The following is a 14734-nucleotide window of genomic DNA, read 5'->3' as shown; positions in this document are numbered from 1 at the left end:
CTTTTAGATATGATGCTATATATATATATATATATATATATATATATATATATATATATATATATATATATATATATATATATATATATATATTAGACTGAATGTGATGAATTGGTAATGTGTCATAATTAAAGATAAATCTATAATTACTTATGTTAGTGAAGCAATATTTGTGCATAATTACAAATCTACCCTTTTAGATATGATGCATATCCCTCTGATACATTTACAAGTATAAATTAATATTCATGAAATTACGTTTCTGCTGAGTACATGTATAGAAAAGAACACAATCAAGTCAATTTTCATATATTATCATGTATAAAGTTTAATATAAAAAAAGTGTAAATTCTGTGAATGTTTTAAAACAAAGAACTTCCTTGATACTTTGCGAAATGAATAAACAGTCTAATGGATCGGTTTTATATTCTGATAGACATACCCCCCCCAACAACTCTCTCTCTCCCTCTCATTCTTTAATAAATATTCTGAAAGAAAAGCTTTGATGAACGCCCTCTGAAAGCGATATGATCCCCACAATTGGCTACAAAGGTCTGATATTCTCTCTCTCTCTCTCTCTCTCTCTCTCTCTCTCTCTCTCTCTCTCTCTCTCTCTCTCTCTCTCTCTCTCTCTCTCTTTCAAGCAATGATGCCTAAACTCCAGAGTATATCTGGCTATCGATGATGAATTGAATATTGAATTTAGGCCAAGGCCAAGCACTGGGACCTATAAGGTCATTCAGCGCTGAAATGGAAAATTGACAGTAAAAGGTTTGAAAGGTGTAACCGGAGGACAACCTTGCAGTTGCACTATGAATCAATTGTTAGGAGAAGGAGGAAAGTAAGATGGAAGAAAGAGAATGTGAAAGGAGGTAAAGTAAAAGGAGCGAAAGGGGTTGCAGCTAGGGGCCGAAGGCACGCTGCAAAGAACCTCAAGTAATGCCCACAGTGCACCGCATGAGGTGCACTGACGGCACTAACCCCCTACGGGACTATCGATGATGGAATCTCTCTCTCTCTCTCTCTCTCTCTCTCTCTCTCTCTCTCTCTCTCTCTCTCTCTCTCTCTCGACGACACGATCTCCAGACTTCTGTAATACGCTCGCTGATGCAGACACTTCCTTTCCAGGAACTACGGTTAACTACAACCTCCAGCGCACTTGAACACCTGTGGCTCGCGCGCGGACATCATCTTTCACTTACATAACCACTGGTGAATTCTCTCTCTCTCTCTCTCTCTCTCTCTCTCTCTCTCTCTCTCTCTCTCTCTCTCTCTCTCTATATATATATATATATATATATATATATATATATATATATATGTATATATATATATATATATGTATAATATAAATATAGTATGTATATATATAAATATATATATATATATATATATATATATATATATATATATATATATATATATATATAAGTTTTATATTTAGCTCCTCACGCGGTGACTCGATCAACACTCATGGCAAAATAAAATTAGGTATCGCACTTATCCTCTTAGCCATTTTCGAGGGGGCAATATCGATCAGTTGTACACAACACAATAATATTTCGCATGAAAGGGGACCAGCCCCACTCGCCATCACCTACCGGGATTCGTGTGGCTGAGGTTTCAGATTGATCTTATTTCAGTTTTATTCTATTTCTTATTGATCGTCTGTTTATGTACATGTTTAAGATTTTATTCAATTGACCTAATTCTCGTATGTAACCGTTATGATCGTAACCGATATTCGTGTTGCCTTGTTTGTTTTTTTGTGGCGGGGGGAGGGGGTAAAAGGGTAGAAAGTGATATCATCTCTGTTATATTCCAATTATTTTATTATTCTGCTTTCATATTTTTGTTCTTCGATTTGAAATCCTCCCCTTCATTCTGTTCTGCGATGGTGGAAGTGTTTCGTTTTATCTTAACTGATCTTTTTTTGCGTGAGTCACTTTTTTCACACTTCTGCGGAGGGGTACACCTCCACGTCTTGGTCAGAGAGAGAGAGAGAGAGAGAGAGAGAGAGAGAGAGAGAGAGAGAGAGAGAGAGAGAGAGAGCTGATTTTCTGTTTTCTGACATACAGTCAAGCGGGAAAAAAGAAGCATGGTCAAAAGCAATAATACCTGAGAGAGAGAGAGAGAGAGAGAGAGAGAGAGAGAGAGAGAGAGAGAGAGAGAGAGAGAGAGAGAGAGAGAGAGAGAGGGGCGGGCACTTACAAAAACTGCTCGTTAATCAATGAAGCGATATGTTACCCCATACGTATTTCATTCAGTTCTCCTGAACATGTCACAAAAATATCAATGAAAGCTATTTTCAACATAGCAATTAAGTGAACTGAAACTTATGCCGTAATTTATTTCTCTTCATAAATCACCGTAAATGTATCGGACTTAATAAACTGTTTGCATTTCAATAGCACCAACTGATTTATTCCTTCTCGTATTTATGTCCACAAAATGACATGAAATCGCTGTAAAGAAAGTGGAGAATTTTTTTTCATTTGACCAGATATTGAAAGTACGTTCATAAGGGCAGAATCTTATTCACCAATTGTGATTCTTTTCTCTTTAAAAGCAAGGTTTTAAAGCAAGCACTTGGGAAAGCCCAATGATTTTACATACGATTTATACTTTTTTCCTAATTTAAAGAGTAAATAATAATCACAAAAATGAACGATAAATCGAGATTTTTTTACATCTAATATTCTAATTCTCTTTTCTTTCAAATAAGATTAAATGATAAAAATTGATAAAGAAAATACGACACGTTTGATATCAAAGTAAGGTAAATGTAGCCTGTATCATTTTAAAATATAATATTTAAGGTTTATCTCAATCTCTCAGTGTCGAGTACAAGCAAAATGCAGAATAAATAATTATCTTTGCACCGGAGCTGCTTGGTCTAGTAAATAAAATGGTTTAGTGGAGACGAGGAATAGCCTGCACGAATCGATCTTAGAACTCATCCGTGTAGAAACTATATTTTTTATATTCCGTAATTACATTCATTGCAGTGTTCGCTGGAAGAAGAACACACAAGAAACGTGTTCTCATTTGTCCTGAACTGTAATTGTCTCCGGTGCTTCTTTTTTCCTTTTTTTTTTTGTATTAAATATATCTCCGTTTGGTTTGATGGGCTGTAACGATTATGTGCTGGCTGTTTTATCAGATGTGATGTGACTGCATTGTACCTCGTAAACTTTATGAAAACTGTACTGGAAGTATGCGCGTATATTTTTCCCACTATCTATCTATCTGTCTATGTATATATATATATATATATATATATATATATATATATATATATATATATATATATATATATATATATATAATACAATACCATACCATATACTAAATACTATATATATATAGACTATATTGTATGAAATTTCAAACTAAAGAATTGTCTTGAAATATAATATAAAATATATGATATATATATTCAAACTAAAGAATTGTATATAATATATATATATATATATATATATATATACATATATACATATATATACTGTATATATATATATATATATATATATATATATATATATATATATAACATCAAATTTGTTTTAAGTAATACAATAAAACTTGAAAGGAAAAAAATGACGCGGTCCTTGAATCAGTTATTTTCCAGTAACACTTGGCAGCCACTTCCCACCTGCCAGCCTAATGTTCTCGTTGCTTCGATTCGTTGTCTACAAACATTCTCTCATTAAGTCATACAATCAGTGAACTCTCTCTCTCTCATTATCCTACCTAGTGACACGTTTACATGACGTAACTTAAAGACTTCCTACTTTCTTCAATTTTACAAAATCATTCTCTCTCTCTCTCTCCCCAGTTTACCAGTAGAGTCACATCTCTCTTATACAAAACTTAAAGACGTCCTACATTTTTCATTTTGCATATTCATTTACTCTCTCTCTCTCTCTTTCATTAACCTACAAAATGACACGTTTATATGGCGCAACTTGAAGACTTCCTACCTTTTTCAATTTTGCAAAATCATTCTCTCTTTCTCTCTCTCTCTCTAGCTAGCTGTCGCACGGTGTGCCGATCTCCTTTTAGAGAACTGACTTTCTTACTGTTTGTTCATATATTTTTTCTCTCTTTATTTTCATATATCCGAGCACCACCAACTTCAGTATTTTTTACGAAGTGACGTCAGTTTAGCATCCCACTGAATGCTTAAAACATACCGAAATCGACCTTAATACGGTTATTTACTCGCGTAATTTTTCTCTATTCAACACTAACATCAAGTACCATGGTCTTTTTCAGAATGAATGAGAAGACTTGTTTTGTAGGTTTCCTAAGTACTGCAGTTAAAATGCATGTATATATATTATACATACATGTATGTGTATATATTATACATACATACAGGTGTATATATATATACATATATATATATATATATATATATATATATATATATATATATATATATATATATATTTGTTTTGTAGGTTTCTAAGTACTGGAGTAAAAGATGTATGTATGTATATATATATATATATATATATATATATATATATATATATATATATATATATATATATATATATATATATATATATATATGTATGTGTGTGTGTGTGTGTGTGTGTGTGTGTATAAATTTTTGTATGTACACACACGCATATATATATATATATAATGTATGATACATATATATTTATATATACACTAACCTTTTATACATGCAGGAAGAAGAATTCTTAATTACCAAATGTTGTACACCATTAGCACTTGTGCTTCTGTTTAAGGTCAATCTTCTAAACCAATAATTTGTTCTAATCACTGACCTCACTGCCTGATGATTCTGAAGACAAAAAAAAATGCGTTACATTCCTTATTTCCATTCTCGTACTAGTTTTTAATTAATTTCTGTTGAAAGCTATTAAATGTTCAGCTTGCCTACAAAAGCAATCAAATTATGTGACAAATTTTAACAGTAATATTACTGAAATTCTGAAACAATGACTATTTTATGCATAAGAATGTAGCCCGCACGCATGAACACACAGATATACACACACACACACACACACATATATATATATATGTATATATATACACATTATATATATATATATATATATATATATATATATATATATATATATATATATATATATATATATATATATATATATATATATATATATATATATCGCCATAAGAGGACTATAACCATGAAGATCAATATTCAATACTGATGAAGTGATATATGTTCTTTTCAAAATTTCAAAATATGAATAACTGATGCACTATCCTTTGTTTCACTTTAATAATAATAATAATAATAATAATAATAATAATAATAATAATAATAATAATAATAATAATAATATCAAATTGCTATCATTGTTTCGTACTAGTCTATCATTTCAGTTGTCGATTTTTTTAACGGTCCGAGTTTAACAAGCCTTTTGTTCATTCTTCGTTAAAATTTGAGAGAGAGAGAGAGAGAGAGAGAGAGAGAGAGAGAGAGAGAGAGAGAGAGAGAGAGAGAGAGAGAGAGAGAGAGAGAATCCCCCTTTCACAAGCTTGCTTGATTAACTCGCTCGCCCCGAGCCTAGTTTTTGTGAAGAGGTAAAAGAGGTATATAGTTCGATGCGACATCCGAGTCGATAGGACCGAAAGATACATTTCTAATTGGGTTGGAACCCGCGTCTATATCGAGCCATCACCATTAATTGGGGAGGAAGAGGAGGAGGAGGAGGAGGAGGAGGAGGAGGAGGAGGAGGAGGAGGAGGAGGAGGAGGAGGAGGAGGAGGAGGAAGGAAGGAAGGTTCACAAACTCCTGATGGTCGACGGAGGCATGTCGACTGTCGACGGAACAACCGTCGTGTTTCCCCTTCGACTGAGGAATGAGGATGATGTACACGACCGTCGCGCCCCGATTACGAAAATCGAAGCCTCCGCTAGAGTAGGATGAGAGTCGGCTATAGGATGTCTTTGGGATTGGTGGCACGTGTAGGATTTCTGCAAGGCTTTAATCTTGTTTGTTTTATGATTTGGAAAAAACACAAAACACAAAACACATACAAGCAAAAGAGACAGCATTTAAGTCTAAAACTGCTGGTACTTTTGTTCTGAGCTGCTCTATGAGCAACAGCCCATGCTGGCATAAAGCCAGCTCAGTCAAAAACAACAGTTGGTATTTTGGCCGAAAACCACGCACTCATGAAAGATGGGCGAGTGTTTCATCTAATTTGCATAAATGTTAAAAAGTGAACCGTACAGGAATTGAAAATTAGTTATATTCTGGTAGATAACTGCATAGTAATACATAACGAACATGGTTTTTGACCAGGCATGATTAAAAGTTGAAAAACAGGCCTCTTGAAATTAGAAAAACGTCTATTTTTTTTGGGGGGGGGGGGTGCTGATAATTGTCTACGCATGCTAGACGAGTATGGTTCTAATCTCGCTTGCTAAAATTTTAACAAATTGGCCGAATTAGGTTCGAAATCTGTTTGTTTTCTGGCCGGTTGATTTGAACTGAATATAGAATTTAGGCCAAAGGCCAAGAACTGGGACTTATGAGGTCATTCAGCGCTGAAACGCAAATTGACAGTAAGAAGGTTTGAAAGGTGTAACAGGAAAACCTCGCAGTTGCACTATGAATCAATTGTTAGGATAGGGTGGAAATTAAGATGGAAGAAAGAAAATATGGAAGGAGGTAGTGTAAAAGGAACCAAAGGGGTTGCAGCTAGGGGCCGAAGGCACGCTGCAAAGAACCTTAAGTAATGTCTACAGTGCACTCACGCACCCCCCAGCCCCCCATTACAGGGAGCAGCTCTTTGTTGGGTGAGTCGGTAGAGCTGCGGACTGCCACTCGATGGGCCGGAGTTCAATTCCCCAGCCGGCTGATGAAGAGTTAGAGGAATTTATTTCTGGTGATAGAAATCCATTTCTCGCTATAATGTAGTTCGGATTCCACAATAAGCTGTAGGTCCCGTTGCTAAGTAACCAATTGGTTCCTAGCCACGTAAAATAAGTCTAATCCTTCGAGCCAGCCCTCGGAGCGCTGTTAATCAGCTCAGTGGTCCGGTAAAACTAAGATATACTTTATTAGAGGGAGTGTGGAATTGCTCGTTTATGTAGAATAATTGTTCCATATTGTTTGCTAAATGCTTAAAATAAATAACTGGCTGCATCAACAGCGAAATACTGTCTACATTCTGATTAAAATTTGCCAATTTTTTAAGCAACCGTAGAAAACATTACTCGTGAGAACTCACGTGGTGTGTGCACATGTTTAATTTCAAAGAATTAAAGTTTAATAACTCTGCTTTAATTTGGTCAAAATCTTCCTCTTTCCAGATTAAAAATTATTCATAGGCTGCTCCGCATAATATATCACTGCCCTTCTGGTTAGGTCAATGAGAGGTTGGAATTATTTTCCTAAAAGCAAAATTATCCGGTACTATTTCACAAGAGTCAATAATTACTTAGTTGGGGACTTACAAATTTAAACTTGGAGGCCTACTGACACATAATAATAATAATAATAATAATAATAATAATAATAATAATAATAATAATAATAATAATAATAATAATAATAACTGATAGAAAATCAACTGTCTATTATACCACAATTATTTTTTTTTTTTACAAAATTAAATTGAACTGTGTCATTCAATATCACACGGAATAATAATCCAAATTTGATTTCTCTATGAAATCAAGCTAAAATCTATCATTTAACATCATGAGTAACAATAAAATCCTCATATCTAGTTCCTTTCAGCCTCCGGCACCACTCGTACTAAACCCAACTCTACTCTCACTCTCGAGTCTTCTTTTTCAAGGGCCGAACTTTTTGCTAGCACACAGGACGAAATAATGCAAAAAAAAAAAAAAAAAAAAAAAAAACACACCTCCTGGGTTAAGAATCGGCACGCAAGCGCAAACGCTACAATGAAAGGTTGTAGGACCTAGCTGTGACCCAGATAAAAAAAAAAAAAGCCGATGAATAGAATATGATATAGAATTAAGGCCAAGCGCTTGGACCTACGAGGTCATTCAGCGCTGAAAAGGAAATTGACATTATATAAGAAAGTCTGTAAGGTGTAACAGGAGGAGAATCTCGCAGATGCACTATGAAACATTTGTTACAAGAGAGAGAGAGTGGAAAGTCTGGTGGAAGAAAGGAAAAATGAACGGAGATACAATCAAACGAATGATAGAGGTTGTACCTAAGGGCCGAAGGGACGCTGCAAAGACCCTTAAGTTATGACTCCAGTGCACCACGTGATGTGCAGTGACGGCACTACCGGTAGATGAGGCTAACTGCTAATTAAAAATATAACGTTTTGAAATAATCACAAATAGGACAGCTAGATATGATTTTCAACACTTGGTTCAACAAAAACCATCGAGAAAAATTACCTCTTAATCACATGTAAGATACAACCAAAAACAAGAAACATTTTTTGGTGTTTTTGTAAACGAACGTCGCCTCAGAAAGTCCTTTCCGCGTCAGGAGACTGTCGCAGGATTCAAGTCATCCTTGGATGGGACACTTAGTAATCACAAGAAGGATTGATTGATTTGTATCCTATACTGGCTGACTCACACCTTCAACATCGTGACGCGGATGTTATTAAGAGGGATACTTACCCGGGTTGGTCTGATCGATTAACGCAGTCATATGGAATTTGTTATATTCTACGGCGTCGGTGACCATTGGTGCTGTGACGCTAAGTACTCGCATTGACAAATCAGTCACCAAATACTGTAATCGGGAAAAATGGTTTTTATATTTGTAGGAATGGCCAAGAAACTACGGGAGAGAGAGAGAGAGAGAGAGAGAGAGAGAGAGAGAGAGAGAGAGAGAGAGAGAGATTATTTTTCATATTTGTAGGAATGAACAATAAAATATGAGAGAGAGAGAGAGAGAGAGAGAGAGAGAGAGAGAGAGAGAGAGAGAGAGAGAGAAATTATTTTTCATATTTGTTGGAACGGCCTAAAATTATTATGAGAGAGAGAGAGAGAGAGAGAGAGAGAGAGAGAGAGAGAGAGAGAGAGAGAGAAATTATTTTTCATATTTGTTGGAATGGCCTTAAAATTATGTGAGAGAGAGAGAGAGAGAGAGAGAGAGAGAGAGAGAGAGAGAGAGAGAGAGAGAGAGAGAGAGAGAGAAATTACTTTTCATATTTGTAGGAATAGCCAAAAATTATTCGAGAGGAATTATTTTTCATAATTGTAGGAATGGCCATAAAATTATGAGAGAGAGAGAGAGAGAGAGAGAGAGAGAGAGAGAGAGAGAGAGAGAGAGAGAGAGAGAGAGAAAAAAAAAAAAAAACCACGACAATTGCAGTCAACATGTTCGTCGCGTCTCGCGTGTCCTCTTCGCCACCACTTACACCCCGAAGTGTTCCAAGGGCTGCTCTAATTGACGGGTGCATCGGCGAATTTACATAATAAGTACGCCATTTAAATATATATAGCAATAAAGACAAGGATGACGTGAGCGAAAACTGTGCCTTTATTGTCTTTAAATTGTCCGCCGCCTCCCAATGAAATCTTTGAGGTGGTTCAATGTACAGGTGAAACGCTGAGGGAGATTGGGGGAGAATGAGGGAGATTGTGGGAGACTGAGGGAAATTGTGGGAGACTGGGGGAGGCTGATGCTGCTGCGGATGACTGGGGAATTTAAGGCGGAGATTGGGAGTGGAGAAGATACTGCGGGAGTGGGGGAGGGAAGGTTGGGAATTGATGCTGCTGCCGGGGAAGTTAAGGTGGAGATTGAGGTGGAGAAGAATACTGCGGGAGGGGGGGAGGGAGGTTGGAGATTGATGCTGCTGCCCGGGAAGTTTAAGTGGAGCTTGATGGCGGAGATTGAGGTGGAGAAGATACTGCGGGAGTGTTGGGGGGAGGGAGGTTGGAGATTGAGGGTTGATAGTTTAGAGGGAGATTGAGGAAGATTATTAAGTGTACAGGTTGGAGTGGAGAGATTGAATACGCAGGTTATGGAGAGGGCTGAATGGAGATTGGGAGTGAGAGGAATTGTGGGGAGAAAGATTAATGCTGCGGTAGATAGATATAAGATGAATGGGACATACACTGAATGGAGACGGAGAATGGGTGAAGGGTTGGAGGACACTGAAGATGGAAAAGGGATAGAGTTGACTGGAGGTAGGTCAGGAATTGGAGAAGGATGATGGTTGGGAACAGGTAAGAAGGAGACTGAAGTGGGACAAGAAAGAAAAGAGGATTGAAAGTAGGTATGAGGGTTGAGGGGGGGGGATATGGTTACCTTAGGAAGTGGTCCTCCTTTTTAGAAAAAACAGGAAAGAAAAAGGTATATACTAAGGTTTAGATGTATGAAATAGGATTACGAGAGCTGCAGAGGGACGAGAAAGGAGGAGGAGGAGGAGGAGGAGGAGGAGGAACCCATTAAGGGCCCCTTAAAACACCATTAACGGCGTCAAGTTTATGCAAATGGCCTGGGTGGGATCAAAAAGGCCGATCACCTGGTGTCCAAGGGTGTCGCGTCGAAAATTAAAGATGTAATGGCCTTGTTTATGGAGGCAAATTAGAGCCGGCTCGTTGAGAGAAAACAAATGAGAAAAACGAAGCGTAAAAAAAATTGCAGTGGAGAAAAAAAAAAAAAAAAGAGAGAACCAATATGATGAGAAACGGGCAGACCGAAGTCAAAATAATCAAGTCACTTAAACATAAAAGGTAATTGCAGTCTGGGGAAACACCCTTTATTAATGACCGCGTTTGGTTAGACAGGGATTGATGATGGATAGAACGACGGAGAGAGAGAGAGAGAGAGAGAGAGAGAGAGAGAGAGAGAGAGAGAGAGAATATTGTAATTTCCTGTAGAAATAGAGAATGGAGCCGCAAAATGAAGTTATTTCCTAAAATCTTATTTACGCAACACACGGAATATCCATTTTATCGCAGCTAAATGACCACTTACTTGGTCAATTTCAAAAGTATGTTGGCCCAAAAACAAACAAACACACACGCACATACACACACACACACACACACACACACACACACACACACGCAAGTAGGTTACTCTAGTCAGTGGTGCTTTCTGGAAATATGTACAAAGAAACCAATACTGATGACGTTTCGTTAAGTCTTGTTGTCTCTGAAGAGATGTTAGATATTTGAGCTGGCTACGAGATCTATGTGTGTCAGCCGCTGGTGAGAGAGTCTGGGAGAACGTTGTTAAGATTTAGCAGGCATTATGTCAGCACGGCACGGGCTCTTGCTCACAGAGCAACCCAACCCGTAAGGGACAGAAAGATGGGTGAGACGTGTCTGATTATTTCCAAAAATATGCAGCCACTGCATTTAATGTATACTGTGTACATTATACAAAATAGATGCATATTTCCTAAATTAATAAAAAAGAGGAATTCCATTGGGACAAACAAGCCACTGCTCTAGACCAGCCCAGACCTGAAGAGATTCATTAGAAGCAGAAAATGGACTAGAATTCCATAGCCTACCAGTCAGAAGGAAAGAAACCTTGGAGAATAAATGCGTGAAGGCGTCGCCTGGCGGGTGTTTCTTACTAGCCTACGGAAAATATGGAACGGTTCGCTACGCTGCCTCCCAGTAAAAGCTGCTGGGCGGGAAAAGTACTCATGAAAGAGAGAGTAAAGCCACTTCACGGAAACAGAAGACTTGATTATATTATGAAGTGAAAGTTTATTGGTGACCTTGAATTCCAAAAACATATCGTTTTTCTTCTTTTGTTTCACCGCAAATTGTGACCAATAGATTCTATAATATATATATATATATATATATATATATATATATATATATATATATATATATATATATATATATATATATATATATATATATATATATCACACAACTCTTTCCAGCTCTCAGCCCAGACACTGAAACTTACAAACGCAATAAAAAAATAAACTAATTAATCATTAAATAAATAATTCAATAAATAAAAAACCGCAACCCTTCGTGCGGAGATTTTCGAAAATACATGAAACGCGACGAAGAACAACTCCTCCCTCTAAGCCAGATGGGAACATTTTTTACCTTCTTCACTTCCGAACAACACCCACCCCCTCCCATTGACTCAACTCCTACTTTCCCCTACCCCCTCCCATTGACTCAACTCCTACTTTCCCCACCCCATCCCATTCAAACAATGTTCCCCCTCCAACCCTTTTCCACAACAAATCACTGATACGCCTGTCTCGAAAATCATTAGACCACTGAAACCAAATGTCTGAATTTCGATATGTCCCCTGAAAACTTATGAAGGAAAAGGATAGGCCTAACCTAATCTCTGTAAAAAAAAAAAAAAAAAAAAAACTCGCGAAGACTGAAAGTTTAAGATTAACGTAAAACTGGAAGAGAGGCAAGACAATAAAATTATTCTCTGAAAAACTGAATGCTCCAAAATTTTAGGCCAATAAAAAAAAAGTTATATACAGAACAATAAATAATGAGAATATAAAAGAGTAATGGTATATTTTGCAATAATTCTAACTTAGACGGCCCAGAAGAAGTTGATTATGGTGCTCTCGCATTTTGGCCGGTGCTACGAAGGTGCCTTTACCTGCACGAGGCCAATCAATGTTATAAACATTAAATTTCACGTAACAGTTCTTCCTCGTAAAAGACTGACACATGTGACCCAATAATGGGCGGATTTTAATTTCGAATGATCACCCTCAGTTAAAGATCTGATTTTCCATCATGTTTCGTTGCTTGCTTTCCTCTGTTTAATCAATATTTTATTTCTGTTATTGCTGTTATTCATATTCTTAAAATTACTACTACTACTACTACTACTACTACTACTACTACTACTAATAATAATAATAATAATAATAATATAATTAATAATAATAATACAAATTCTATCATTAATATTGTTATTATGTTTATGTATGGCAATTAAAATGTTAGTTATACCCTTGGTTATCTTATTTTTTCAGTTATTCTATAACAGTTCTTCCAAAGTAACTCATTTATTTATAGGCTGTATGATCTGTCACCTACCCTTGACGAGCGTTACCTATAAGGGAAACTCCATTTTCAATATGCCAAAACCTACCTTATTCTACTTTATTCTACCCACAACAGTTGATGACAGCGTGTTTCTTTACCTGAAGGGCAAGAGAAAGAGAAAGATAACTCAGGCTATGAAGTGCTTAACAAGATTTGCAGTTTACAATTATACAACCGTTCTGAAAAAAGCACACACACACACACACACACACACATATATATATATATATATACATTATATATAAATATATATATTTATTTATAGATATATATTATATATATATATATATATATATATATATATATATATATATATATATATATATATATATATATATATATATATATTGTGCACTTATTAAAAAAATTAAAACCAAGGGTTTTCACTTATTCTTTATGAACACTCCATTTAAGGTCTAAAATCCAGCGCTTTATGGAGGTCATTAAGACCTCATATAAAATCACTAATCTGGAACCAGTTATTATCTAAATGTAATTTTCAAACAAGAGTCGAAAGCATTGAAAAAAAAAAAAAAAAAAAAAAAAAAAAAAATTTTATCCGCAAACATTAGAAGACGCCCACTTAATAATTAAACAAAAGCACTGAAAGGAATCTACTTGTCAAAATCAAAAGATTTAAAAAGCGCTGAATCCATACAGAAATTTGAACTATCAAAAGGCATTAGTTAAACATGAAAAAGTCCTCATTTGTTTTTAAATCAAAGCATTAAAAGGCAACAAGTTTATGAAAAAATAAATTAACATGTAAATAAAAAAAAATATTTAAAAGAGTCTATTTAATACCAGCCTGGAAAGCGCAATGGTCATCCACTTACCTAAATTAAAGGTTTTAAATGGCATTCTGTTTATTACTAAATCAAAGGCTAGGCCTTTAAGGCCTAAAAAAAAAAAAAAAACCCGCTGACTTATTAAAATTCAAAATTTGGCATTATGAGTTCTGAAATAGGCCGAGAATATCCACCACTCATACAGCATATAATTTAGGTTTTTTCTATTTATGTGACGCTCACTCTTGCACATGCGCACGCAGGGGTTGCGAGTTATATAATACATTGCAATAATCCAATTCACGATGCATTTTAAAGTCTCTCTGCTTTGATAATTACAGGAGAGTGGTTTACACCTGGGAAAATTTTACAGCAGATAACGCAAGGTAAATTCATTGATGTTTTTTGTACTGTTTCATTTAGACAAATGCTTTTTTTAACTATGGAATGCGTACATTTACGCCTGAAATACTAACACAGTTGGGTTGAAAAGACACAGATGTGCAACGTACGTGATGTACAATATATATATATATATATATATATATATATATATATATATATATATATATATATATATATATATGGATAGATATATATATGCGTGTGTGAGAGAGAGAGAGAGAGAGAGAGAGAGAGAGAGAGAGAGAGAGAGAGAGAGCTTTTTAGTTGCATCATTGGTCTTCAGTTTCATCTGATATAATTTTAATGTTGGAAATCCTTTTGAATAATTCCATAACAATTCCAATGGGTAACCTGTCCAAACAAAGCTTTCCTATCACTGTCCCCTACAGACCTTGAACATCAAAGATGATTATAGGAAAAACCCCAAAGATACTAGGAAGAAAATTGAACTTGAAAGCATTATCCTTGTGTAGGCCGACTTCAGTGTCAAAAATAATTATGACTGT

General features: G+C 35.7%; 1 protein-coding gene across 3 annotated transcripts in view; it reads left to right on the top strand.

The window, feature by feature from the left end:
* LOC136839512 (T-cell leukemia homeobox protein 3-like) overlaps positions 1–14734 on the top strand; it is a 148602-nt gene that overhangs the window by 18608 nt on the left and 115260 nt on the right. For 2 of the 3 annotated variants that reach the window (XM_067105688.1, XM_067105686.1), the window contains exon 2: positions 14165–14209. The exons of the other annotated variant lie outside the window; for it this stretch is intronic. In XM_067105688.1, coding sequence (XP_066961789.1) covers positions 14165–14209 — 45 coding nt within the window. The remainder of the gene's footprint in view (positions 1–14164; positions 14210–14734) is intronic. 3 annotated transcript variants of the gene reach the window in all.

Source organism: Macrobrachium rosenbergii, chromosome 6, assembly GCF_040412425.1.
Source record: "Macrobrachium rosenbergii isolate ZJJX-2024 chromosome 6, ASM4041242v1, whole genome shotgun sequence".
Lineage (NCBI taxonomy): Eukaryota > Metazoa > Arthropoda > Malacostraca > Decapoda > Palaemonidae > Macrobrachium > Macrobrachium rosenbergii.
This window is presented reverse-complemented; position numbering and strand designations above follow the sequence as displayed.